The sequence below is a fragment of the Ahaetulla prasina genome, chromosome 2 (genome assembly GCF_028640845.1).
Source record: "Ahaetulla prasina isolate Xishuangbanna chromosome 2, ASM2864084v1, whole genome shotgun sequence".
Classification (NCBI taxonomy): Eukaryota; Metazoa; Chordata; class Lepidosauria; order Squamata; family Colubridae; genus Ahaetulla; species Ahaetulla prasina.
In genome coordinates, this window is record NC_080540.1 from 18,958,295 (window position 1) to 18,986,167 (window position 27,873).

Genomic DNA, 27,873 nt, shown 5'->3' on the forward strand with positions numbered 1-27,873 from the left:
TTTGAAACATATTGTCTCATAAGAATGAAAACGAATATTACTGGAAGTGTTTTGGGTATTACTTTCCTACCACAACCAAATGCTCATTTGTTTTATTTACCCATTTTATTTACTCATTTGTTGCAGCCCCAGCAAGGAAACTGCCTCCAAAGCGCTCTGAGGGAGACATAAAACCATATTCGCTGTCGGATCGAGAATGTAAGCAGTGTTCATTCTACACCAGGGGTCCCCAACCTTTCAGATCTCAGGGACCACTAAATTCATAATTTTAAATCCCATGGACCACTGATATGATCTGCCTAATGACCGGCTGGGTGGGCGTGGGTAGGTGATCATGTGACTGGATAGGCATAGCCAGCTCGATGTCACTCACACCGAGGGGTGCCTCGCCAGCCTGTACTCGCCCCTCCCCTCTCAGCCACTCCTCGCCTCCCCGCCCGGGCTCCTTAGGGCTCCAACAGGAAGCAGTTGTTGGAGCTAAGCAGCCATCATGAGAAAGGTGGCAAAACAGCTGGCTCAGTTCAAATTGGAACTGGCTGAGAAGGATGCATAGCAGAAGCACCTCACTGAGGACTACGAGCATAGGCTTTCCAAGCAGAGGGAAGATCTGCGGGAGTGCAAGGCCAGGTGCTGGTGCCTGGAGGCTCAGTGGGCTGAGATGGTCAGCCAGTTCCAGGCCATGATGCAGTCCCACTGGAAAAAGGTCCTCCGGCTCTTTACCACCAGTGGCGCTTCCCTCCAGCCTTCGCCCAAAGCCCTGAACCAGGAGGCTGAAGCAGATCCCAGGTTGGAATTTCTGCCTCCCTCCAACCCACACAAAAAGTCCCCGAAGGGGGAGACTCTCTGCAGCAACACAAGCGTTCATTGCACGTATCCATCCCAGGGGATGTAGTTTGAGGACCCCTGATTTATTGCAATATAAAAAATGCAAATAATTTTTCTGCAGACCACCGAAATTTTCTCGCGGACCACCAGTGATCCATACACCACCAGTTGGTGACCGCTGTTTTACACAGAAAAACTAGCTCGAGCTTTTTGAGACAATTCAGGAGAATCAGTGCCTAAACTGAGCTGATATCTAGATTACAGCTTTATGGAAATGGTTCCTGTTTGGTTGTCTTCTCCCATTTTAGTACCCTATTTGGTCTGCTTTTGAGAGGTGGGGGCCCACTGAGTTCATAAGACACAATCTTCCATGCGTGATTTTGTAAGGAGCCAGATAAAAACAATGATAAAATAGTTAAAAGGTAGGGAGAGGGGCATCAAGATGCCAACCACCCTCAGGGTTGCATGCTGTTCATTGTGTCCCGTGTGAGTTGGCAGAGCCAGGTCTTCAAACTCCTTTGAAAGACCAGGAGAGTCTTTCTCACCTCTGGAGAGAGAATGTTCCACGGGGCTTGGACAATGGCAGAGAAGGCTTCCTTCCTGGACCCCTCCAATGAAAATTCTTTAACTGGCAGAGTCTGTAACAAAACCTCTCTGTCTCAGCCGGTGGGATGGGCTGACATAATGGGGATGAGATGGTTCCTCAGGTAGCCTGGCCCCATGTTCTGTAGCGCTTTGAAGGTAATAACACCTGGAAGTAAACCAGCACCCAATGCACTTAGGTACAAAAGTTTTGTATGCGCCATCCTTGGGGTGCCCAAAATTGCTTGCACATCCGCATTCTGGTTCTGTTAGATGAACTGACCTAGATTGGGATGGGAAGAGTATTCGGTGTCCGAGAAAAATCTAAAGCTTCTTGCAGTCAGGAAGAGTCTAAATCTTATACTTTGGTTCTGCAGGAATCAGAGGAATCTGAATTGGCATTTTCTAGGAAGAGTTCTTGTATGAAAACTAAATTGTAAGATTCTGGCTCAGTGGCTAAGATGCCGAGCTTGTCGATCGAAAGGTCAGCAGTTCAGCGGTTTGAATCCCTAGTGCTGCATAACGGGGTGAGCTCCCATTACTTCTTGCAGCTTCTGCCAACCTAGCAGTTTGAAAGCATGTAAAAAATGCAAGTAGAAAAATAGGGACCACCTTTGGTGGGAAGGTAACAGCATTCCGTGCGCCTTTGTTATGTTGAGGTGAGAAAAAGTGGAGCAGAAGGAAAAGGATTTTTCAACTTATTCTTAACCTAGTTCCTTTTAGGAAGGCAGCCTTCCAATAGTGAAAAAAAAAAATAGGCTGGGTTCTTTAGGCCTCTTTTGCTGGTGATCTGGGCCTGGAAGCAAAAATCTGGAAAATAAAGGTTGTGATGTTATGGATGATTTATGTGTATTAATTAAACAGTAAGACTAGTAAGCCTAGTAGACAGATTTCTTTATTGTTCACCTATAGACAGAATCTTGCCAGACTAAATCAACTATCTGCATAACTATTAGATACACTCTGTGAATTGCTAGAGAGGCTCTGCCTTCACCCTTTTCCTGCCTACCAGATAGTCCAAACTCTGCTGTCTCTTTGTCCTCTGGGAAGGAGCCTTTCCCTCTTTGTGACTCTATATTCTACCACAACTAATTAGGCAGTAGACAGTAAGATTTAGATTAGCAGACAGATTCATCTTCTGTCTACTGAGTTATGTTAAGTCGGCTAAGTGTAAGCCTGCTTAGGCAGTAATCTTATTTCTCTAAATTTCTGTTTGCTCTTTTGTCTGCTGGGTCGGGGTAACCAACCTTTCAGACCTCAGGGACCACTAAATTCATAATTTTAAATCCCGCGGACCACTAATATGCATTTTTAAAAAAGATAAATGGGCAACCATAATTATAAGGGGGCTGAAATAGGTTCTTAATGAGGAATGACTACTTTAGGGCTTTTTAACTTGGACTGAACGTAAATAAGGAAAGACATGATAAACATGTATAACATCATCCGTGATGCAAAAAATACAGATGCAATTCTTTTTATTTACAATACTGGAAGTTGAGGTCATGTGAAATATTTCGCCCAAAGCAAATATAAACTATGGAATTTCCTGCCATCAGATGGAGTCCCAGTTTAGACTTAAAAGGAGACCAGGCTATTTATTACCACTTCTCAATTTGTGGGCCAGAGATGATTATGCTCCACAAAGGCACTCTAGCTCAGGGGTCACCAACCTTTCGGACCTCAGGGACCGCTACAGTCATAATCTTAAATCCCGCGGACCACTAGTATGCATTTTTTTTTAAAAAAAAGATAAATCGTATTTAGTGCAATATAAAAAAATTGCAAATAATTTTTCTGCGGACCACCAAAGTTTTCTCGTGGACCACCAGTTGGTGACCGCTGTTAGGTTATATTAAGTCTGGTTAAGAAGTGAATTGTATCTTCCCTTTTGTTTGTTTCCTTTTTCTTGTAGTCTTGAAGGAAGAGGCTGAGCCACCTTGGCCCTTCAACCAGTCCCGGGCACTGACTCGCTCTAGCAGTGTGGGGAATTCTCCGGTGCGAGGCTGCCTCAAACCTTTTCTCAACGAGCAAGAGCTGCTGAAGAACTTGCGTCTCTGTCCCCCACACGCAGCTGCCCAACACCTGATCAATGGTGATCCGGGCAACCTGCTTTCACAGAGGCGGAGAACCAGGTAGGAAGGGAGAGGCATTTCTGAACTTTCTGGTTTGCTCACAGGGCTAATGGGATGTTGCAACCCTAATCCTGTAGTAGACACCTAAATGCTATGAACGTGGGCTGTTCTTTGCTCCTTTTGCTTCCAGTCACATACAGAAATCCTTCAACTCTAACTTAGAAACAGAAGGAAGAAGGATGAACTTTTGATTGCCAAGCAACACGTGACTTATCTTTCTGGTTCAGTTTCTTCTTATTGCCTAATATTATCCCTACTGTTGCCTACTAATCATAAAGTTGCTTCCTCTCCTGAAATCACACGATCAGAGCATATTGGAACTAAAGCTTGATTGCTTAGGTCAGCAGTCCCCAACTTTTCCGGCTTTGTGGACTGGTGGTGGGAGGAGCGGGGATTGTTCGGTATGAGTGATGGGCGAACACGCATGTGCAACTCCATTTGCCCCACCTGCCACTCGGGCAAATGGAGCTGAGCGTGTGTGCACGCCTTCACCCACTGCTTGCACAAGTAGAGCTTAGCCCATGTGCGTGTACCCGCCCGCCACTTCCGCGGCCTGGTTCCAAACAGGCCGCAGCCCAGTAGTGGGACGTGGACTCGGAGTTGGGGACCCCTGGCTTAGATAGTCCTGTTAACCAGGATGGCAGCAAAAAAAAAACCAAACAAACAAACAAAAAAGTCCCATGGAGAATCTCTGGCTTAAAAGAAGTGAAATCAAATGCCACCGAATCTCAGATCTCTCCGTTTTCATTTCCTTTTCCAATGTTCTAAAATTGTTTAGCTGAAGCAAAAAAAAAGGGTATACGGTGACTTATTCAATAAGTGTAACTTTGAACACTGAATTTTCCTCCTGTACATCTTCCGGCTGTCCATGTTGCGTTGCATGTGCCATTTTGCATGTTTTATTATAATTCTTAACCGATATTAAAAATGTTCTGTCAGACTTGCCACCACTTAAATCTCTAAATAGAAACGATCCTTGGCTCCATTTGTGGAGAAAGGTATAGTTTCATTAGAAGTTAAGTGTATTGCGGTAACGCAAAGGCAGAAGCGAATATCACGCACCAAAATCCCTACGTTTAATTATTTCCTTCCTTAGCTATTTCCCATTGCCCACCCCAGTGTAACCAATCCGGTTCAGGCAAGATGTTTACTTAATGGTCAGTCCAAGCATATATGGCAGGGTGAAATGCTCCCGGTTTAGACTGGATCACCCGATCCGGTAGTGACAGCGGCAGGTGGTTCGGAGAACCAGTAGCAAAAATCTCTGCCCTCCCACCCACCCCCCGCCCCAGCTGTTGTGTCTTGCCCGCTCTCACAGCAGCCGGGGCCTTCTTATCTGCTCCTGAACACAGAGGAATGTATGCCTCCCGGCCCCAGTCCTGGCTCCATGCCCAGACAAGCTGAAGAGAAGGGAGCATCCCCCGGCCCCAGCCCTGGCTCCATGCCCAGGCAAACGGAGCAGCTAGACCCCTCCCCCTCCTCCACAGCATGTGAGCCTGAGGAAAGTTTATTTCCAACAGCTGCTGATTGGAGTGACCCTCGCATCAGAAGACTGGATAGGCGGAGGCAACAGAAGGAAGGGAGAGGCAGGCCTTAATGAGTGCTGAGTCATGGAGCCACACCCCATGGCCTATATAAAGGATCTGCTTTCTGGCAGTCTCTGAGTCAGGCAAAGTTGAACTTATCTTGCTGAAGTCACTTTCTGGTCTCCTGCCTGCTCTGAGGACTTTGCTAGGACTTTGGGCAGAGCTGCAGAGGCAAGCCTGATTTGGATTTCCCTGACCCGGCCGTCAGCGGAGGAGTGGGACACGACACCAGCTGAGCCGCGCAATCATCAGAGGGTGTTTTTTTTTTTAACTTTTAGAAGCATTTTTTCTTCGGCTGAAAAGTTAAAAAAAAGGCCTCTGATGATCGCGTGGCTCAGCTGGGATCATCAGAACGCTTTAAAAGCTTTTTTTCCTCTGGCGATCCCAGCTGAGTTGCCTGATCAGCACAGGCTTTTAAAAGCATTTTTTTACAACCTCTTCGGCTGAAGAGGTTGTAGAAAAAATACTTTTAAAAGTAAAAAAAAAAAAAAGTTGGCCACGCCCATCCAGTCACATTACCCACCACCACCACCAAGCCACGCCCACAGAACCGGTAGTAACAAATTTTACATTTCATCCCTGATATATGGCCCCCTCCTTCTTCCAGCTGGGTGACCAGCTCCTTGAGGCAGGTCTGGAGGAGATACAGCATTTACTTTCGTTTCCCCCCAAGCCTTCCTCCTTTCATTCCCCCCTCCCCAATACTTCAATGGCAGTCTGTCACTATACAGCAGCAAAGCACAAGCTAGCAGAAGGTGGCAGCTGACACTTTCCTTTACTGTTTACATTCTGTCCTCGGTGGCTGTTAATGATTTACTTAACCATGTGACGACAGTGAAGGCTGAATGCCAACACTTTCACTTAAAAATATTCCAAGGATTTTTTTTAAACAGAAATTTAGAAGGCTGGATCGGCAGCGGGCATGCAGTGGCATGTTGTGATGGCTTTGATGTTGGGAAGAAGCTTGTTAGATGATGGAAAGCAAGATGTGGAAGGAGCTTTAGGAGAAATACTTTCACCAAAGTCCAAGTTGTCATCGTTCAGTAGCGTTAAGACTACCATTTTCATAATCCTCAACCATAGGGACATTTAGCTGGCTAAGAATGATGGGACATGTCAGCCCATGTTTTTGGTGGATACCAAGTTGGAAATATATTTTCTTGCCGCATTTGTTAAATTTCAGGATTAGAATTCTTGTCCAGCATTTGTCTAATATGCAATACCAGCTGGCCATTTTGGTGACCCAGATTTATTAACAAAACTTATTTGACAGACTGACCTAAATCTGCTTCCACATAAGTTTATGTTTTTAGTGCAGTTGCTTCTGTGGAGAACTCATTGACTTCATTCACACATTGCTCATTGCTTAAGGTTGGCTTATTGAATAAATTATAATTGGCTGTGTTTACACAACACACCGAGCTATAATCAAGCAAACCGCTGAACACAGTGTATGAATCCTGCTATTTTCTTCCCATTTCGGTCTTTATTATTGCAACTGTAAATTGCTATATAAATGATAGTGCTTCAAGAATAGAGTAGGCAAAAATACATAAAATTACTGATCTAAAAAATCAGAACCAACGAATTGACTCTTTTTGTGACCATTGCTATCATTAAAGTACAGGTAGTCCTTGACTTATGACTGATTATCTAGTTATCATTTGGAGTTACGACAACCTTGGAAAGAGTGCTACACAGTGCATAGAGTACTTTTGGCTGTTGTAAAATATCACCTCCACCATCGTCAAGTGATCTCATTTCTGGTGCTCGGCAGTTGTCTCACATTTACAACTGTTTGCAGGATCATGTGACTGCAACTTGCAAAAAAATTGCCCATTCAGAAAAATAGATTTGGACTTAACCGCGTTGTGATTCATTTAACGACCAGAACAAAAACAGTTGTAATATTGGATTGAGTTACGTGGGGGCCTCGATTTTGGGTGGTCACATGGGTGCCGTCTTGACTTATGACCAAAATTCCTGTCCCAATTGTGGTCGTATGTTGTGGTCTACATGTTTAGTAATACTCCAGCATCAAGAATGTACAGGTAGTCCTCGACTTACGATCACAATTGAGCCCAAAATTTCTATTGTTAAGTTGTTAAGTCAGTTTCACCCCATTTTAAGACATTTCTTGCTACAGTTGTTAAATGAACCTCTGCCGTTTTTAAGTTAGTAACACGGTTGTTAAGTGAATCTGGCTTCCCCATTGACTTTGCTTGTCAGACGTTCACAAACTGGCTGATCACATGACCCTGGGACATTGCAACCCTCGTAAATACGAGCCAGTTGCCAAGCATCCGAATTCTGATGACATGATTATGGGGATGTTGCAATGGTTGTAAGTGAAAAACGGTCATAAGTCCCTTTTTCCAGTGCCATAACTTTAAACGGACACTAAATGAATAGCAATAGTACTTAGACTTATATACCACTTCATAGTGCTTTACCCAGGGGTGAAATGCTCCTGGTTCAGACCGGATCGCGTGATCCAGTAGCAATGGGGACGGGTAGTTCGGAAAACCGGTAGCAAAAATCCCTGCCCCCACCACCACCACCCACGCCTCGCTGTTCCTCTTTTCTGTCCCTGAAACTCTCGGTGGTGATATAGCTGCAAATGGTCTTAAATGACTGCCGCGGGGCTTCAAAGGGCCGCGCTACATCTGATCAGCACTGTAGGCGGCTAGTAGACCGGTGCCTCTATTTTTAAAGAAGGTAGACTGGTGCCTGCCAAAAAAAGGCAATTAGTAGACCGGTGCCTCTCAGTAAAAGGCAATTGGTAGACCGGGGCCTCTATTTTTAAAGAAGGTAGACCGGTGTGCTCCCAAATTTTGTATACTTTATTATTTTTATTATTTATTATTATTGGCCATGCCCATTCAATCACCTGACCACCAAGCCACGCCCTCCAATTAAGTCACACCCTCAGAACCGGTAGGGAAAATTTTTAGGTTTCACCCCTGGCTTTACCTCTCTAAGTGGTTTACAAAGTCAGCATATAGAATAGATAGAATAGCATTTTTTATTGGCCGAGTGTGATTGGACACCCAAGGAATTTGTCTTGGTGCATATGCTCTCAGTGTACATAAAAGAAAGGATATCTTCATCAAGGTACAACACTTACAACACTTAATGTTAGTCATAGAGTACAAATTTAGCACTTAATGATGCAACACTTAATGATAGTCATAGGCTACAATTAAGCAATGAGGAAACAATCAATATTGCAATCATATTGCCCAATCTGGGTCCTCATTTTATCCACCTCGGAAGGATGGAAGGCTGAATCAATCTTGAGCCTGGTGAGATTTGAATTCCCAAATTGCAGGCAGCCAGCAGGCAGCAGACGTAGCCTGCAGTACTGCATTATAACCACTATGCCACCGCAGCTCAAGGTTGTAAGTTGAGGACTATCTGTAATGAGTCTGTAATTTATAGGTAGTGTCGTTGTTCTCAACAGAGAAACAATTATTATCTTTAATTGGATGGATGCTTTTCTTCAGTCCGGGATCTAACCTGTCTCCTTTTTCTCTTTCTTAATATCCCCACCCCCTTCCTCCCTCCCTCCCTCCCTTTCTTTTCTCTCTCTCTCTCTCCCCACCCTCCATCTCCCACTGCCAGCTCCCTGAACCGCTCTGAAAACAGCCACTGATCGCCAGTCTCTACTATGTCTCCCCAACCATTGGACCTCTACTTTTTAGCAGCAAGATTTGAATTTCATCCAGTTTCTTCATCCTCTTCTTTTTAATAAGCTTTATGGGTACAGCCTATAAGGATGGGCATAAGCCTATAAGGAAGTGGGTTTATTTATATATAACATTGGGTGTGTCTAGATTTCACTTTTTTAACATCACGGTTTCCAAAAGTGCTTAAGAAGTGGAACGTAATTGCGATTTGGATGAGCGAATTCTCCTACTTGATTATTTGCCTCTTAGATCCAACTATTTATGAAGATATGCTTTAGTTCCTAAATGGTTTAAGTTTACAGGAAATGATTAGTACTGACTTGTTACCCGGCATTATGGTAATATAAACAGATGCCTGCTACAGCATGGATTTTGCCAATGACCCCCACCATGACTAACTTAATTTAATCTAAATTAGATTAAATTAGAGGGCACCCAAGTCCAGATGATTCTAGGTGCCTTAGATTAAAAAAAAAAAAGCAAGAACGATAAAAATGAAACAGAATACAAATGTCCAGAAGGGAAACCTAGAACCCAAAGATGGAAAGGGTAAATTAGTTGTCAGCTATAAATTATTGTTGATCTTTTTGGAAGCCTGGTAGCCAAAGGAGTACTCTTATATTGTATCAGATGTGGGCCAGATGGTTTTTACAGTAAAGGTTTTATTTAATTTAATTAATACTGATACTATTGCTACTCTGTGGATGAGGGCCATTTCTAGTGTTGGCTTTAGATCTTGAAGATAATGTATGTTGTTCTTTCAGAGAGTTGAATGTAAGTTAGTAGAGGCATTGGTACATGTGTTGTTGTCTCTAGTAAATGGTTTCAGAGAGTTTGTAGCAGGTTGGAAACCTGCCGGCTTTTACTTGGTTGTTAATAGAAAGTGTAGAGGGATCTTCTTAAGTTAAGATCACAAAGGATTATTTCTCATCAGATTTTGAATGAAAACAATTAAGGGAATAATTGAAATCTTAGCAAATTGTCATTGAGCTACTATAATATTAATATTTCAGTGTGGTTTATTTATATGCTGTTCTGGTGTTTGGCAAGTGATCTAAACCAAAGACCTTTGGTTTAGGAAAAGATGTAAAAATGATTCTCCATAGGATCTTTGATTCAAAAATGAACCATGGAAATGAGAAAAAACAGGTATAAGAGGGCAATGTTAGACTAAGTAAGTTTAAATTTAGTTTAAATTTAGATACATCAAGGGAAATTTAGATTCCTGACCAAGAAACACTGCTAGATTCTGTCTTTCTCTATAATCATGTCATTCTCTTTCTCTTCGTCTCACTCACTTTCAATCACACGTATTCAGAATCTAATGAGAAATATTCTTTAACAAGTTTGCCTTGGTCGGTCTTGAAAATACCTTTGGACCCTTTAAATGGGGCTGCGTTAAAGCATATGGCTGGTAGTCTTTTTTTTTTTTTAAAGAAAGAAGCAGAAGTTTACCCTTTTCATTAGGTCTGCAGCAAAGTTCGCTATTTATTATAAAACCTAGTTGCATTTAAGTACTGTAAGATTTTCTCTTGGGCTTGGTACATTGGATTTTGGTACCAAAATTTACCATTGAGTTCTCTGTCATTAAGACTAATGGTGATAATAAATCATGTTCATTGTCTTAGGATCTGGTGGAAAAACCAAGCATGTGTCATGGTCTGAATGGGCAGCCTTGACCCCTCTCAGGCCACATGTGAACTCTGTTTTTCAAACCTGCCAAACTCTGCAAGAATCATTAAAAATCGGTGTCATTGTAATGTAGTACTTAAAATAGGCTGGATATAGTTGCAAAGCCAGAACAGATGTCTCAGTTCTGATCTAATGCTAGGAGGGTTGGAGTTAGGAGGGCTGCATTAAAATACATACTAAGGGTCTTCTGGGCTCCAGAATGTGCCAGTGGCAACGTAAAGATGGGATGGGAGTGAGAGGAAGTACACAAAATGCTCTAGACCAGCGGTTCTCAACGTGTGGGTCGCGACCCTGTTGGGGGTCGAATGACAATTTGCCAGGGGTCGCCCAAGACCATCGGAAATATGGGAAGTATACTTGCGAGTCGAAGAATCGTGAATTCGGCTTCAGGCACAATGAATTAAAAAAGAGAGAAATCTTTGCTCTTGATGTCTCCCTCTCAAGCCAGCTGCAACCACTCCCAATCGCTAGCCTAATCTGGATTCAGGCGCAATAAATTTAATAGGGGAGGAGTCTCCGCTTTAATGCCTCCATCCTCAAGGCAATCGCAAGCACTTCAGATCGCTAGCCAATACGGCTTCAGGTGCGATAAATTCAAAAAAACAGTTTGCCGCTTTTCCCCCCCTTCTGTTGAGGCGCGCTGAGATCACTGCCAAAAAATAAATAAATTACAGTTGGGGTCACCACATCGTGGGGAATTGTATTAAAGGGGTCGCAGCACTATAAAGGTTGAGAACCACTGCTCTAGACCAAGTCCATCTTGTAGTGTTACTGTGTCGATAGCCAGAAATTCTCCAAATTAGATACATTTAACCAGACGCCTAGGAGTTTAGAAAGGGTCCTCTTCAACTAAGAGCAGTGTTTCTCAACCTCAGCAACTTTAAGCTGTGAGGACAACCCCCAGAATTCTGGTGAGGAGCTCTGGGAGTTGAAGTCCACACAACCTAAAATTCAGAAACACTGCTTCAGATATGTCCTTCTCCCTGTTATAAGATTTCCTTAAAAATCTTCGCCAAAAGCTCTAAAGGCCCAGTTGACAATGCTATTCCATTTCTCCCTCTCTCTCTCTCTCTCTCTCCCTCCCTGCTGTTCTTCACATGAGTATTTAAGAAGGCCTCCTTTGTTGTAATTGGAGATGGGAAAGAGAGAGGAGCCAAAATAGAGTTTATTATAACTGACATGAAACCTACGACAGGGTTGCAAAACTGTGGTTTGTGTACAGGTCATTCCTTTGGCCCCAGAGCCTTCCAGATTGCGGGAGCCAAAGAATTTGACCCTTTGAGCATTTTGCTGGGATTAGAGAAAGCTGAGGACCAAGTGACTACTTTAAGAAAACTAAGATATCGCATTCTCCTCTTAACACCCACCTCACAAAATGAGGCTCTTAGGTAATTTGTCCCTTCATGAGCCATGTAAAGTCAGGTATGACCCTTTTGTTGGTGGACGTTACATGCCCATGAATCTTCATTATTTGCTACCTTCACTTCTGTTTTGACTATAGATCCATTTCTCTTGAGAGTCATGCAAAGACCTTTGCAGAGTAGAGTTGAACATCTTTCCATAACTCTTGGCTATACTTGGAGACGACTTAGAGAGCCAGTTTGGTGTAGTGGTAAACATGCTGACCTAGAAGTCAGGGGACTGTGAGTTCTAATCTTCCCTTAGGCAGGAAAACTGACAGGTGATTTCGAGCCACTCATTCTTTTTCAGCCCAACCGTCCTCACAGGGTTGTTGTGAGGAAAATAATAACAGCAAAAACAACATCACGGTGGTCCCAGGAGGCCAGAATTTTTCCTTTAATTTGCAATTCCGTTGGATTTAACAGTGTATGTTAAGCTTGTTGGGTGCTTAACATACGTATTTCCTTTCACATGCCACTGAATTTGCCACAGCCTAGGAAGAATGATAGAATACAGGTAGTTCTCGCCTTACGACCATAATTGAGCCCAAAACTTCCATTGCTAACAGAAACGGAATGACGTGAGTTTTGCCCCCTTTTGTGACTTTTCTTGCCTCAGTTGTTTTAAGTGAATCACTGCAGTTGTTAAGTTAGCAACACGGTGGTAAAATAAATCTGGGTTCTCCAGTGACTTGGCTTGTGACCCTGAGATTCTGCAACCATCATAAATATGAGCCACTTGCCAAGCGATCGAGTTCTGATCACGTGACCACGGGGATGCTGCAGAGGGGTTGTAAGTGAAAAATAATCATGTCACTTTTTTCAGTGCCATTGTAACTTCAAAAGGTCACCAAACAAAGCGTCGTTAAGTCGAGGACTACCTGTAGAAGGTAAGCTTTGAACCACGTGGGTCCTATGGCTTGTACAGAATGAAGCCCCAGCCATTAATCTAATCCAGGGGTCTCCAAACTTGGCAACTTTAAGCTTTGGCGGACTTCAACTCCCAGACTTCCCCAGCCAGCAAAGTCTGCCAAGGCTTAAAGTTGCCAAGGTTGGAGACCCCTGATCTAATCCATAAACTCTAAAGGAAATACAAAGTGCTAAATTCTTTGCTGTTTCAGCCCAGTGCCATTTTCTTGTCTTTCTCTGTTTTGTGGTCAGTTGCTTGTGCTTAGATGTTGTCTTTTAAATGTTATTCTGCCTGTGATAGATTATTGCCCTTTGGTCAGCCCCCAACACTGTTGAGGTGTTTGCTTAGTAGGTCAAAAGGATGTTTTTGGGTGGTTTCAACCTAGAACAGTTGCCGTGCTCCTCAAAAGCAGGAGAGGTTGAAACTCTCAGCTTCGTTTTCAGATCTGAACTGAAAGAGGTTTTGGGAATTCGGAGAAGGAAATGAAAAATTAGGAGCTGAGTCCATATTTGTAAGCACGGAACGGAGAATTGGTAAGGTAGTGTCAAGAGGAAGCTGTTAGGAGTCAGGTGTGGAAAACAGAGAATTGTTATATTATAATCAAATGTTCTGTTTGTTATAAGGAAAGGAAAACGGGGAAGCAAATGGGTGCCAAGTTCATTCAAACACTGTGCCAGGAGAGGAAAAATTGGTCTAACAAATACATAATTGGTTAGCTTTCTCGGTATGGGTGGTACTTGTACTAACCCTCCCTATCCTGTCCACAGGATAGCAAACTCCGCAGATGTGTTTGCTGTGCCAGCTGGGAGTACCGTAGTGGCCATTGTAGTGTAGGGCCAGAGGGTGTCAGGTGGAAGAACAACCAAGACGCCATCTAACACGTCTGGATGTGTTAGATTGTGAGAACAGCTGTGTTGGCTTGAGATTCTGAGGAACCGAAGGCCATCATTTGGAGGGAACTGGTTTGAGAAAAGTTGCGTTATGGAACCAGTTAGGAATATTGGAAAAAAATATTGGTAACAGGACGGGAGGAGTCTTAGGCTGAAATCCCCATTCAGTTATGATGCCTGTTGGATGACCTGGGTCAAGTTATTTCTCCGTTAGCCAGATTTCCTCATCCTGCAAGGATGAAACAAGCGGGGAGATCTATGCTCTGGGATCTTTCCAAGCAGCTTGGGGAAAGGTTGAGCTAAAAAAAAATGTAATTCTGATTTCAAGTCGGGATACTAAAATCCTTCTTGCCTTTGAACAGTACTAATTTGTTCTCTCGGTTCTTGTATCTTCCTGAGATTTTTTATCAGAGTTCATTTTTAGGCTTGTTTTTGCCCCGGTGCCAATATATTTGCTCCCACTACTTATTTAACAAAATCCCGGGGGCTCTGAATGATTAATCTGAAGCCAAATGCCGCCGCCTCCCCTCCTTTTGAGTTGACCATCACTTCCTCTCAGATCAAGCACCTGAGTGACACTGAGCTTCGCCATCTATACCAGGGGTGTCAAACTCGCGGCCCGTGGGCTGGATGTGTCACGCGCTGGCCACACCCACCTCCGGTTTAGTGAAGGGGGAAAAAGTCACGATACATCATGTGACGACAATGTAACGCCGCACGTTCGACACCCCTGATCTATGCTAGAAACCCGGAGAACTAGTCTGTCAGGGACAGGGCATGATACTCAAAGTCAGAAGACTTGGTGCTGAGAACAAAGCACAAAGAGAATACTGCTATCTGTTGAAACCATGCTGGTTTCCCCATTTTTCAAAGCATCCGACTGGGCCCTCCCAACAAACTCATTTGATCCAGTATTGCATTTCTCACGTCTTCCATTTTCCCGATGGAAGAAACTTGGAAGTCAACATCGTAGCCCCTTGAGAAGGAAGTCAGGTTGGCAGCCAGAACTGTGTCTGCGATCCTCAACCCGGTGGCAGCCTTTACTGAAGGTTCTTTGTAGAACACCATAAGCTGGACTTCCCCAATACCTGCAAAAGTTTTAACCCAGTTCCCATGATTCCCCATGTGGGAAGGTTGCAGTAGATGTCAACTCTGTTCATTTGTGGAGAACTCTTTCTCGCACTCTGCCCCTTCCCCACTTTTCCCTTTTTTTTGGTCCGGCAGTTTTCCAGCAGCCTTTTTTTCACCACTTTCCCTTCTTGGTCCCCCATCCCTTCTGATCAAAACAGCCAAGATCCTGACTTGCCTTTGGCTGTTTAGTGTGTGGCGTGATCGAACAATGAACTTTTGTTTACATTTCAATAATAATAAAGTTTGGATTTTTTTAATGTTATAATGTGTGGTTTTGTCTTTTTGTCACTATCTTCTGGGGGAAACGTTGCTATACTTCTGTGGCCCACTTCTCCAAGGCTCACTCTTCCAATACATGAATGGGCCCATTGAAGAGTTGGAGAAGATGGGCTAATAGAAGTTTTATTTTGTTCTGTGGTCATTAGCAACCTTTGTGGGTTTGCTCCGTTCTTATTAAATGCACTCTCTTGGGGTGGTCTTTTGTGTAACACTTGTTGCAGAGTCACAGAAGGACGAACACAGATGGAGATCTGTTGGGACTCCACAGGAAGTTTCAAACTCAAGAAATTGCTAGCAATGCCAATAGCTTAGCATTGGGGATCCCCTAAACTCCACTGAAGATGTTGCCTAGCCTGGTAACAAAACGGAAACCAGCCCACAAGCTCGGAGAACAAACCCTCATCCTACACCCAAGCTACAGATATTGCAATGCCAATAGCATTTAGGCTTAACAGATTAAGGACCTTGCAGGTCATCTAGTCCAGCCCCCTGCCCAAGCAGGAGACCCTACATCTGCCTCTACCTAGGATTGAACTCACAACCTCCTGATTGTGAGGCAAGAGCTCCACCTCTAGGCCCCAGCAGCTGTTTTATATGCTGCTCTTGCCCCATAGCACTTTACAATTTTCTGTGGGAGGTTTACAATGCCAGTGTTGTTTGCATATCGCCCCCAACAATCTTGGTCCTCATTTTACCAACTTTGGACAGATAAAAAGCTAAGTCAACCTTGGGCCTTATCAAGATCCAACTGCAGGCTGTGGGCAGAGCTTGCCTACAATATTGCACTCTAACCACTTCGCCATAGGGCTTGTTGTGTGCCCAAAACCAAAACCATAAACAGTTGCTAACTGAGACTGTCATAGATGTTCTAATCACTCATTAGACCAGGGGTCTCCAACCGTGGCAACTTTAAGCCTGGAGGACTTCAACTCCCAGAATTCCCCAGCCAACAAAGTCCTCCAGGCTTAAAGTTGCCACGGTTGGAGACCCCTGCATTAGACAACTTCCTGATGATTCACTCAGGATGATTGAAGAGATTATAATCTGATGGGGTGGCTCAGTGGCTAAGACGCTGAGCTTGTTGATCGAAAGGTCGGCAGTTCAACGGTTCGAATCCCTAATGCCGCATAACGGGGTGAGCTCCCGTTACTTGTCCCAGCTTCTGCCAACCTAGCAGTTCGAAAGCATGTAAAAAATGCAAGTAGAAAAATAGGGGCCACCTTTGGTGGGAAGATAACAGCGTTCCGTGCTCCTTTGGCATTGAGTCATGTTGGCCACATGACCACGGAGACGTCTTCAGACAGTGCTGGGTCTTCGGCTTTGAAACAGAGATGAATACTGCCCCCTAGAGTCGAGAATGACTAGCACATACCTTCCTTCCAGTCATTGTAGTCAACATTAGTAGAGTTCACTTCCCCAATGCTTGGACTGAAGGTGCTATGGATTAAACCTGTGGAGCCGAATTAGGCTTTTTTTTAGCTGTAAACACAGCAGGTAAAGCCACCCGAGGGTCGGGGGTGGACATTAAAGTGTGTCTGTGTGTGTAAGAGAGAGAGAGAGTTAATAGCCTTTGTGCCTATTCATGACAGTTTCCTCCCCACTTATCAGTGAAAAAGCAAAAAAAAACAAACAAACCCAAAACCCTACATGTAGTCCCATAAAACACTAGAAATTTTCCAATTAATCAGCTGATTTGTAGCTTGCTGCAAGCAGAATACCTACTGGGCCTCTTAAGATTCTTAAAAGTCCGCATTTAACATCCACTCCTTCAGTGATCATTGTAAATTGTTTTCAGTGCGGAATGAGGGGAATTTACAATGGGTCCTCATAGTGGTGGCTCATGCAGCGTGCACCATGGTGGCGCAGTGGTTAGAGTGCAGTACTGCAGGCTACTTCTGCTGACTGCCGGCTGACTGCAATTTGGCAGTTCAGATCTCACCAAACTCAAGGTTGTCTCAGCCTTCCATCCTTCCGAGGTGGGTAAAATGAGGACCCAAATTGTTGGGGAGAATATCAGGGGTGGGCTTCAAAAATTTTAGCAAAGGGTTCTCTGCCTGGTTGCTGGGTGGGCGTGGCCATGGTGGGCGTGGCCTAGTCCGCCTCCTGCACCATGGCAGGGGAATGTCTTTGCCCTCCCTGGGCTCTGGAGGTTTTCCTCAAGCATCCAGGAGGGCAAAAATGACCTCCCCAGGCTCCGGAGGCCCTCTGGAGGTCTGAAATGGGCCCATTTCTGGCCTTCCTGAACTTCCTGTAGGCCCGTTTTTCGCCCTTCCCGAGCCTCCTTGTGTGCCCTGCACTTACCTGCATCCAAAACAGGCTGTGTGGGGACTCCGGGGAGGGAGGGGAGGGGTGGGCGGGGCAGGGCCACCCAGGAGTAGGATTTGGGGGTTCTCCGAACTGCACAGAATCTTAGCTAGAAGTTCTCCCGAACCCCTGCCAATCCCCAGCAGCCCACCCCTGGACAATATGCTGACTCTGTAAACTAGGGGTCTCCAACCTTGGTCCCTTTAAGACTTGTGGACTTCAACTCCCAGAGTTCCTCAGCCAGCTTTGCTGGCTGAGGGACTCTGGGAGTTGAAGTCCACAAGTCTTAAAGGGACCAAGGTTGGAGACCCCTGCTGTAAACCACTTAGAGAGGGTTGTAAAAGCACTGTAAAGCACTATGTAAGTCTAAGAGTTATTGTTGTTCTTATCATCGTTATCCCCACAATGATCACAATTAAGGCACTTTGCAACCAGTTACAGCTTCATAAGATCCCCCAGTCACATGGTCACCGTTTGCAACCTTCACTGCCAGCTTCCCCGACAAGCAAAGTCAATGGGGAAGCCAGCAGGAGGTTGCAAATGATGATCAAGTGACCATGGGATGCTGTGACCATGCAGGGTTTGCCTTAAGAGTGGCAAGTGAGATTGGTGGAACTGCCATCATAAGTTGGTGCAGTCGCATGACATTATGTCTTACGACTGCTTGCTTAACAACGGAGTTCCTGATCCCAGTTACTTTCAGTAAGCAAGGACTACCTGCATTGGGTTAACAGAAGTCTACAATACATGGTATCAGGCTTGGTTGACCATCCGATGTGAGACCAGTGATGCTCAGTCACTCCTCATTCTTTGTGATATCATTTTGCCAGGATTGTCTGTTATATCTGCTTCGTAGGGTTCTTGTTAGCTGATGGCTTTGTCATCAATGAGAGTTATCTCACACTTTGTCTGCTGTCAGTGTCTTTTCCAATCATTTTTTTTTTATTTTTCAAAGCACCAGGGTGTTCCCCAATGACTCTTAACTTTAAAGGAGAATATTTGTCGTTGAAATGAGGGCTCCTTGGTGCTACCTGAGCTTGATGGATTTCTTGCAGTTGTTTCATTACCTTAACTAGCACTGGTGATGTTACCTAGTTTGGGTAATGAAACATCTGCAGGAAAACAACCAGCTCCTAACTTTGCGTGGTGTGTCCAAAACTGATGGTAGGTTCCAGCAGTTATAGCCTTAATAGAATAGAATAGAATTTTATTGGCCAAGTGTGATTGGACACACAAGGAATTTGTCTTGGTGCATATGCTCTCAGTGTACATAAAAGAAAAGATACGTTCATCAAGGTACAACATTTACAACATAATTGATGATCAATATATCAATATAAATCATAAGGATTGCCAGCAACAAGTTATAGTCATACAGTCATAAGTGGAAAGAGATTGGTGATGGGAACTATGAAACGATTAATAGTAGTGCAGATTCAGTAAATAGTCTGACAGTGTTGAGGGAATTATTTGTTTAGCAGAGTGATGGCCTTCGGGAAAAAACTGTTCTTTGATCTAGTTGTTCTGGTATAAGAGGAGTATTCCCAAATTCTTGAGATTCTCTCTCTGCTTTCTTCTGCCCAGACATGTCCTGTATCTGCTCTGCTAATGGTAAATATTTACACTTCTTTTTCTAAGCTGTAGTATAATATATATGTATTTTTAGATGAACAGATAGTACTAGGACAGTGGGGTTTTTTTAATGGATAAAAGTTTTTAGATCTGCTGATGAGAGGTATAAAAATACCATAAATGTCCTTCCTGAGCAAAGGAAGCAGTGGTCCACCGTCTTGATTCCATTTCATGCGTCTTTCCCCTACAGCACATCCTTTATCCTGTTGCATTTTGGCTTGATGCTCTTGTCCCACCCATTGCTTCCTGCTTGCCTCATCATCTCCATCCCCCGCTTGTTTTTCCCCTCCCTTCCTCCAGGGGGAGCTCTGAAAAGGACAGCCTGATAGCTAAGAAGTGTTCCTACAGCCGCTTCAAGAACTCCGCTGAAAGTGCAGAAGAGCCTGAGAAAAGACCAAGTGAGTGACAGCTGATGAGTTGCGGGGGTGGGGAGGGAAAGAAAGGTCGCTTAGCAACTGTTTGAAGTTCTGACTTCAGTTCAAAATTCCAACTTTCAGCCTTCCTCCTTGGGTCACATGACTGCACTTTGGATTGCTTGGCAACTTGGACATAACCACATTTTACAACAGTTTTGCCAAAAACCGGCATTTAGTTCCCTTTTTTTGGCAAAGCTGCACCTGTGGCAAAACATTGGTTTGCTTAATGGCCACTCATTTGCTTAGTATTTAAATATTAAATAAAATTTAAATAAATATAAATATAGTAACCCGCCCCCCAAAAATGGTTGCAAAATAGGGTCAGTCATGTGACCAACGTGCTTTATGACCATCATGAGTTACGACCGTGATGAATAGGTTGCATTACTGTCATAACTCGAGGACTACCTAAATTTTCACATTTAGACTTAGCTATTTATCCAACAGAGTCTGGGAAAACGTAAAGCACTGATGGAATGTTTTGGGAAGTGAAATCCGCATTTTGCCTGGGGCTACATTCAAACAACAGATCGGAAAACAACAGTCCCCAAAAGGTGAAACACCCATAACAAAATTACTTCATTGAAATACACATTCATCCAAAGACTAGGGCCATGGGCCAGAGGTTGCCCCTGGCTATTGCAAAGAATTCACTTTAAAACAAATACTTGCAAAGTATCCTCAAGCCTGCAAAGATGTTTACCATGCTTGCCTGTTTGTGAAACAAATAAAAATTTTCTTTATTTTGGATCATCTTTTTGGTCCCTCTAGCCAAGGCAGCATTTTTTCTTCTGCTAAGTAGATTCATTAACTGAGAATGAAAGATGGAAAATGTGCCTCTCTATCATTCTGTGTGGAAAACGTGGCTCTCTATCATTCTATCATATAATATAGGTGTTCCCCAACTTACAACAGTTCATTTAATGACCATTCAAAGCTACAATGGCACTAAAAAAAGTGACTGATGACTGTTTTTGACACCTACGACTGTTGCAACATGCTCATAATCATGTGATCAAAAATCAGATGCTTGGCAACTGACTCATATTTATGACAGTTGTAGTGTCCGGGGGTTAAGAATAGATTTTTTTTTATTGGCCAAGTGTGATTGGACACACAAGGAATTTGTCTTGGTGCATATGCTCTCAGTGTACATAAAAGAAAAGATACGTTCATCAAGGTACAACATTTACAACACAATTGATGATCAATATAGCATCCCATGTGATCCCATTTTGCGACCTGATAAGCAGAGTCAATGGGAAACCAGATTCACTTAACAACTGTGTTACTAACCTAACGATTGCAGGGATTCACTTAACAACTCTGGCAAGAAAGGTCGTAAAATGGGGCAAAACTCACTTAACAAATGTTTCACTTAGCAACAGAAATTTTGGGCTCAATCATGTTTGTAAGTTGAGGATTACCTGTACAGACATAGATGGGACGGGTACACTGATCTGTGTTTAAGGCAGTCTCTGCTTATTTAGAAAAACAATATCCTGGATGCTCATTCAAAAGAAAAATGCAGATGTTAGGATTCTCAAGATACTGAACATTGCTCTTGGAAGTTTCAAAATTTTCCCTTGTGTGTGTGCAAGGTCCTCTTTGCAAGTTAGATTATTTAATGGCGTTCAAACACATGTATTTAAGCTTGTATTTTTCCTGCCATAAAACCAGGTTTGGCCAGCTTAGGCAGAGGATTGTGTTAACTCACCAGCTTCCTGCAAGAAAAAAAAGTAGAAAGATAGAAAGATTACAGCAGGAGAAGATTATGTCCCCCTGTAAAATTCTATGAATGTAGCAGCCAATTTATTTATTTAGTATATAGCATATCATACATGGACTAGCATAGCAATACATATTAGCATTTCAGCTAAATTGGTAGAACCCAATAAAATATGAATGTTAAAAAGATCTATGTTCAAACATCAATGTCTAGGCCAGGGGTGTCAAACTCAATTACATTGAAGGCCGCATCAGCCAGAGGTGGATTTCAGCAGGTTCTGACCAGTTCTGGAGAACCGGTAGCGGAAATTTTGAGTAGTTCGGAGAACCGGTAAATACCACCTCTGGCTGGTCCCGCCCCCATCTATTCTCTGCCTCCCAAGTCCCAGTTGATCGGGAGGAAATGGGGATTTTGCAGTATCCTTCCCCTGCCACGCCTACCAAGCCACGCCCACCAAGCCACACCCACCAAGCCACAGCCACAGAACCAGTAATAAAAAAATTTGAAACCCATCACTGGCATCAGCATTATGGTTGTTCTCAAAGGGCCAGTTGCAGAGGTGCTATTCAGTCAGTATTCAGACAGTTCAGGCGAACCGGTAGCGGAAATTGCGGGTGGGCCCACCCCACCCACCCCACCCACCCCACCCACCCGCACGCCCTGGTTCTATGCTGTGCTATTTTGGCATGTTTTTGAGTAAAGTGTATGCACGGAAGGCTGGGCACATGCATACATGCTCACATTTTCAATGCTGGGCAAACCGGTAGGTAAATTATTTGAATCCCACCTCTGGCCAGTTGCATGTAAGATTACGCCATGTATCATATTACAGTAGTTCAGGAGTGCATTATGTCTAGGCCATTGAACCATTGAAGCACAACTTCGTTTATATTTTAAAAAATCAGATACTGAACCGATATACAACCTCAGCTTACAGACGGTCACGATGCGAACTACAGTTTGATGTGGGACCCCGCCGACATATTGAATGGAGGACACTATGCCCCACTGATCATTTATCAAGCAGCAAATGATTTTACAAATAAAATCTCACCTGGAACAGTCTTTAATTTTTGCACACTAAACAGTCTTTTCAGAACAGAACGTAGAGCCTACAATATATTAGTATGCCTTTAGTAAAATTATATCTGAACCTGGCTTCTTCCTACTTTTTTAGGTGATATAAAGGATAACTCTGATTCACCAAAAGCAACTCAGAGATCAGACAGCAAGTAAGTCTTTCCTTTTCTCTTTTGTAATTCTTTTCATCTTCATTTCCAGAGAACCACAGAAGGTCAAAAAGCTTGACCCTGATAGCTCAGCCTGCAGTGATACTATAAGCACAACATTATAATAAATAACAGCAAATGAACTAGAGAGACTAGCTATGAAGCAATAGTTGGATCGGAATTGGAAGATTACAGAGTTCAGCGCCTTCCAGATATGTGGAGCTACAACTACACTTACTCCAAACAGAGTTAGTATTGTTGCAAAGCAGTTCAAGAATCCAACTAACATAGCATCCAAATCAGAAGAAGACCCAACTTTTATTTAAACATCTCCAATGAAGGAGAGAGCTCACCACCTCCCAAATCAGTCAGTTCCACGCTGAACAGTTCTTGCCGTTCTTCTTCTTGTGCCATATCCCTCATCGGACGTTGGTGATCATGTTGGCAATCCTATTTTTGTTAACCGCTGCATGAAAAAGTGCTGCTGAGTTTTGTCCAAACCAGTCCCTTAGGTTTTGAAGCCATGATGTTCTTCTTCTGCCTGGACCTCGTTTGCCTTCAATCTTTCCCTGGAGGATTAAGTGAAGGATGCTGTATTTTTCTGGGTGTCGCATCACATGACCAAAATATTCTAGCTTTCGCTTTTTAATGGCTTTGATGATTTCCCTTTGCTTTCCCAGGCGGCTTATCGCCTCCTCATTTGTGATTTTGTTAACCCAGCTTCTACATAACAGCCGTCTGTAAACCACATTTCAAATGCTTCTAGTTTCTTCAAGTTCTTGCCATTAGGAAATGATTCCAGATGCCTTACTAACATCTGTTTCCTTGTCATGTGAACCGATTGTTTCTTGTCCAGTCTTCTGGAGCAACTCGGATTCATGTTCTACATGACAGTTTCTGTGTTTTTCTCCCCTTCAGCAGTTTTTACTATGGGAGTAAGGAAATTAATCCACTTTAGCCACTGGATGTCGAGGTTAGAAAAGCACTGTAAAAGCTATAAACCTGATTAATTGAAGAAATTAATATACCCACTCAATTCACACGTCATGATTCTCGGCAGCTTGCAACATTACTAATCCACAATCCAACATACACTCTGATGACATACAATCAAACCAGCCACTTGATTGGTTTCATATCAGTTTTGGATAATAATAATAACAGAGTTGGAAGGGACCTTGGAGGTGTTCTAGTCCAACCCCCTGCCCAGGCAGGAAACCCTACACCACTTCAGACAAATGGTTATTCAACATCTTAAAAATTTCCAGTGTTAGAGCATTTACAACTTCTGCAGGCATGTCGTTCCACTGATTAATTGTTCTAAATGTCAGGAAATTTCTCCTCTTTCTAGTTTGCTTCTCTCCTTGATCAGTTTCCACCCATTGCTCCTTGTCCTACCCTCAGGTGCTTTGGAGAACAGCCCAACTCCCTCTTCTTTGTGGCAGCCCCTGAGCTATTGGAACACTGCTCTCATGTCTCCCCTAATTCTCCTTTTCATTAAACTAGACATACCCAGTTCCTGCAACCATTCTTGATATGTTTTAGCCTCCAGTCCCCTAATCATCTTTGTTGCTCTTCTCTGCATTCTTTCTGGAGTCTCAACATCCTCAAGCCTGCTGGTCTTCAGGGCCTTTCAGAAAAATATCAGGGTGGGAGTCAGTCGTCCTAATGATATTCCATAGGGAGGGAGCCACCATATAGACCACCCTTTTTCTTGGCCCCATCAGATGTACTTCCCTAATAATTGAGACGTGCAATATGTCCTGCCTGTCTGCTCTGGTGGGCCAGTTTTATACAGTACATCCACAATTATACATCTGTATAATTACCTACCTTTTTTTTTAAATCTTCCCTGATCTATCTAGATAACTGCTTTTTCTCTCCCTTAGACTTAAAGGCAGTGCTCTGAGCCATCCCCATGATCCAGAATCAATGATCATTAGGCAGATGGAAGAGACGGTCCATGTTCCTGAAGAATCTTCACCTCCCACGATGGATGCTCAAAGTCTTGGCGATTCAGCCTTTTGGGAAAAGACAAAGAACTCCAATGCTTTAATAGTCCCTTACATGAATGCCATTTGCAGAAGTAACAATCATGTTCCCAGGACTCCTCTGAAGCAGAATAAGGGGCTGTACAATCTGGCTCCAAACTTATGCCAGGTCAAGCCACTGTGGATAGTAGCAGGAAGTCCTTATGAAGCCAAGTGGATCCACCACAAGTATCTGTACTGCAATACTAGACCTTGGTAAGGGAAATGGACCAAAATCATGGCTGTTGAGTTAACAGATAATGTTGTCTATAGAACATAGGACAACATCGCCAACAGCATTGTTAAAGTATTAGTTATTGAAGTCTTCCTCTTCTCTGTTACTAGATACTGACAGAGTGACTAAAGTAGCAGCATAACTTTTCTTAAGTTTGCTTCCTTAAGATCAGAGTAGAAGCCATTTAGTATTGTTTGTTACTCACTCCGTACATTGGGGTGGTGAATCTGACCCTCTACAACAGCAGTTCCCAAATTTGCCAAATGAAAATGTGTGGACTTCCAACTCCCAGAATTTTCTAGTTAGCCATGTTGGCTGGGCAGTTTGGGGAGTTGAAGTCCACACATCTTAAAGTTGCCAAGATTGGAACCTCCTGCCCTAGACGATGCTAAAGTACAACTGACAGCAGTTCTAGTTGACATGGTCAATGATGAAGGATACAGGAGTTGTAATTCAGAGACCTCCTCACACCTGCCTGTATTTTAAGGGTTTGGTCTTGTTTGCTTTATGCTAGTTTTTGTTTTTTCATTTTCAAATCCTTCTAATTTCTTCTTTGCAAATGGAAGTTTTGTTTAGTTAACTGTTACTGTATCTGAAATCGTATTTCAAATTCTTTGCCCCCCACTTTCTTTCAAAATTTGTGAGCCAAATATAGGACTCCAAATGAGAATGAAAGTAAAAGAGATTTATAGACCATCATATGCTGTAAACTTGGGGATTTGACCCACTTGGAAACTTGAATGCAGATTTAAAACATTGTTTAAAATGTGATAGAATTTAATTAAGTTATCTCACTTGGAGATACTGTGCCATGTTGAATTTACTTAAATGTTAAGGAAGGACAGGCTACAGTTTTGTGCTTTTGTCTTGACTAATAAGAAAATGTTGGAAGGGATATGTGCAATAAAAATATCCAATTTAATCAAAATGGATTTAACACTTTGGGGTCTAAGTTCAGATCTCATTCTAGTTCAGTTTATTTTAATTTTTAATTGGTCTACATCAATTTACATGATGTAGTTGGAAAAGGTTGATTGAAATAAAACCGGCTTTTCTCATTCTTTGTTGATCCTTGTCAAGTCCCTTTAACTAACGAGATTTAATAGAATATGATAGGACAAAATACGCTTATGGGGAGAAGAGTTTTTTTTGTTAATTGAAGCATGTGTGAAATGTGAAACTTTATTGTATATTTTCTGATTTAGGAGAAGCAAGTTAAGAGAACAGCCATGAATTATTGATTGTTCTCCATGAATATGGAGTTGAAAGTTGATTGTTGTATGTGATAAGGAAGTATAGGATGGACATAAATCATGAGTAGAGAATGAATGGTATGCTTAGCAAATGATTCAAAGTTGCAGAACTTAGAATAACTTTATTGTCACTTTGAATGTATACTGATCGGCATACTTTAAAATGAAATTTCATTGAATACAGCTGTCAAAGGATCACCACCTCCAATATACATTACATAAATGACTAAATAAACAAATAAATAAATACAAAATTATGCCTATACCCACATATATTATATGACACAGAGGAACATCAGTCTAGTCCAGACATATACATGTACATGGCGAGAAAAATGAATCTTGCAAGGTTACCAGACAGATGGCATAGAGAACAAAGATATTACAGAATCTGGTAGTCCTGCTAGAAATACTTCGAAACCTCCTCCTTGAGGGGAGCAACAGAAACAGACCCTAAAGTGAGTGTGTGGGGTCTCTAACAGTGCTTTGAGCTCTAAGCACATAGTGCTTATGTGCAGGATCCTAGCGCAGGATCCTGAATAACAGGAAGCGAGCTTCCTATAATCTTGGCTGTCCTTACCACTCTCTGCATGGACTTTCTATCTGAGGCACTGCTGCCACCAAACAAAACAGTGATGTAGTTTATTAAAATGCTCTGAATTGTGCCTCTGTAAAAAGCAGAACAAAAATTAGGAAGTGTAATGCCCTCTTAGTTGTTTAATTTATTAATGAGCGAATGTATTAGGAATACCTGTTGTAATATTAGAGATGCGTTAGTTAGGGTCATCAATGTCTCTCTATGTGTACACACACACACATTTTGTATGCAGTTAAACTTATTTTGAAGACCAAAATATTGAAAATACTACAATGCAGCCAAATAAAAACAAAAGCGAAAAGACCAGAGAATTAATATAACTTGCAGACTGTCTGAGCAGAAGGTAAATCAGTCAACAGAGATTGCCAGTAGCAAATACAAATCCATCTCAAAATAATCATAAACAAAATTTGGTGACCTGCCTAGATATTTCTTTAGTGGGACTACAGCTATCTCAGTTTGGTCACCTTGTTAATGTTTGTTTTATTGCTTTTAAATTGCTCTGAATCATTTGACAAGTGGGAAGTCATAGAAATGTGCTGAATTAATAAATAAGGCGGCTTTTTTTCCGGTAATAAAAATAAGAGTGTTCTCACCAGATCAGTCACGATGGAAAATTAATAGGTTGCAACCACTGATAAAAAATAACCGATGCAATAGTATTTGCAAAACTCTCTTGTGTATGCCATCTGGACAGCAGCCCAGGCAATCATGGGGCAGTATATTAACCATCAGTGGCAAGGCACTTCGTCTAAATAATGGGAATGTTCTTTTTTGTGGGACAGGAAAGGATATTATAATTAAGTGTGGAGAGAGGTCTATCACAAAGCTCACTCTTTGCAGTTCCAAGTCAAGGACTCACGACTTAATTTCCAGAATGACTCTCTCGTGCCCTGTCATCACCAAAAAAGTTGTGCGTCCTTTTAAAGAAGAGGCAAATTTACCAGCCACGATTTTTGTGTAAAATGATGGATGACTTCAGCCAGGAGCGTTGGCTTTTGAGAGAGGACACAGTCTCAAAATTCCAAACGCAGTCTTTGAGAGTCTTCCCTCCAAAATCTTCTAAGCCCCAGGTGGGCTATAAAAGGTTATTCAGACAACTAAACCACAAGAGCTACACTTAATTGTTTGAAACCCATCCAGCTTTCAGAAAGAGGACAAAAGTTAGCAGGGGTTGCAGCAAAAATTCTATGTCAAGAGTAGACGACAGAAAACATTATGGTAAATAGCTATACAGGTGGTCCTCAGCTTATGACCACAATTGGGACCAGAACTTCCGTTGCTAAGTGAAGCAGTTAACATGAGATGTGCCCAATTTTACAATCTTT

The 27,873-nt window shown here is 42.7% G+C and overlaps 1 protein-coding gene across 3 annotated transcripts in view; it reads left to right on the forward strand.

Annotated features, from left to right (window-relative positions):
* The window catches only part of ATAT1 (alpha tubulin acetyltransferase 1), a 42,096-nt gene extending 16,342 nt beyond the window's left edge, over positions 1 to 25,754 (forward strand). Inside the window, exons 8-12 of one of the 3 annotated variants that reach the window (XM_058173983.1) lie at positions 127 to 198; positions 3,323 to 3,542; positions 19,356 to 19,453; positions 22,378 to 22,432; positions 24,319 to 25,754. In XM_058173983.1, the coding sequence (XP_058029966.1) occupies positions 127 to 198; positions 3,323 to 3,542; positions 19,356 to 19,453; positions 22,378 to 22,432; positions 24,319 to 24,679 (806 nt within the window). In that variant the 3' untranslated portion in view covers positions 24,680 to 25,754. The other 2 variants (XM_058173984.1, XM_058173985.1) reach the window with 2 other exon arrangements.
* Positions 25,755 to 27,873: the final 2,119 nt, after the last annotated feature.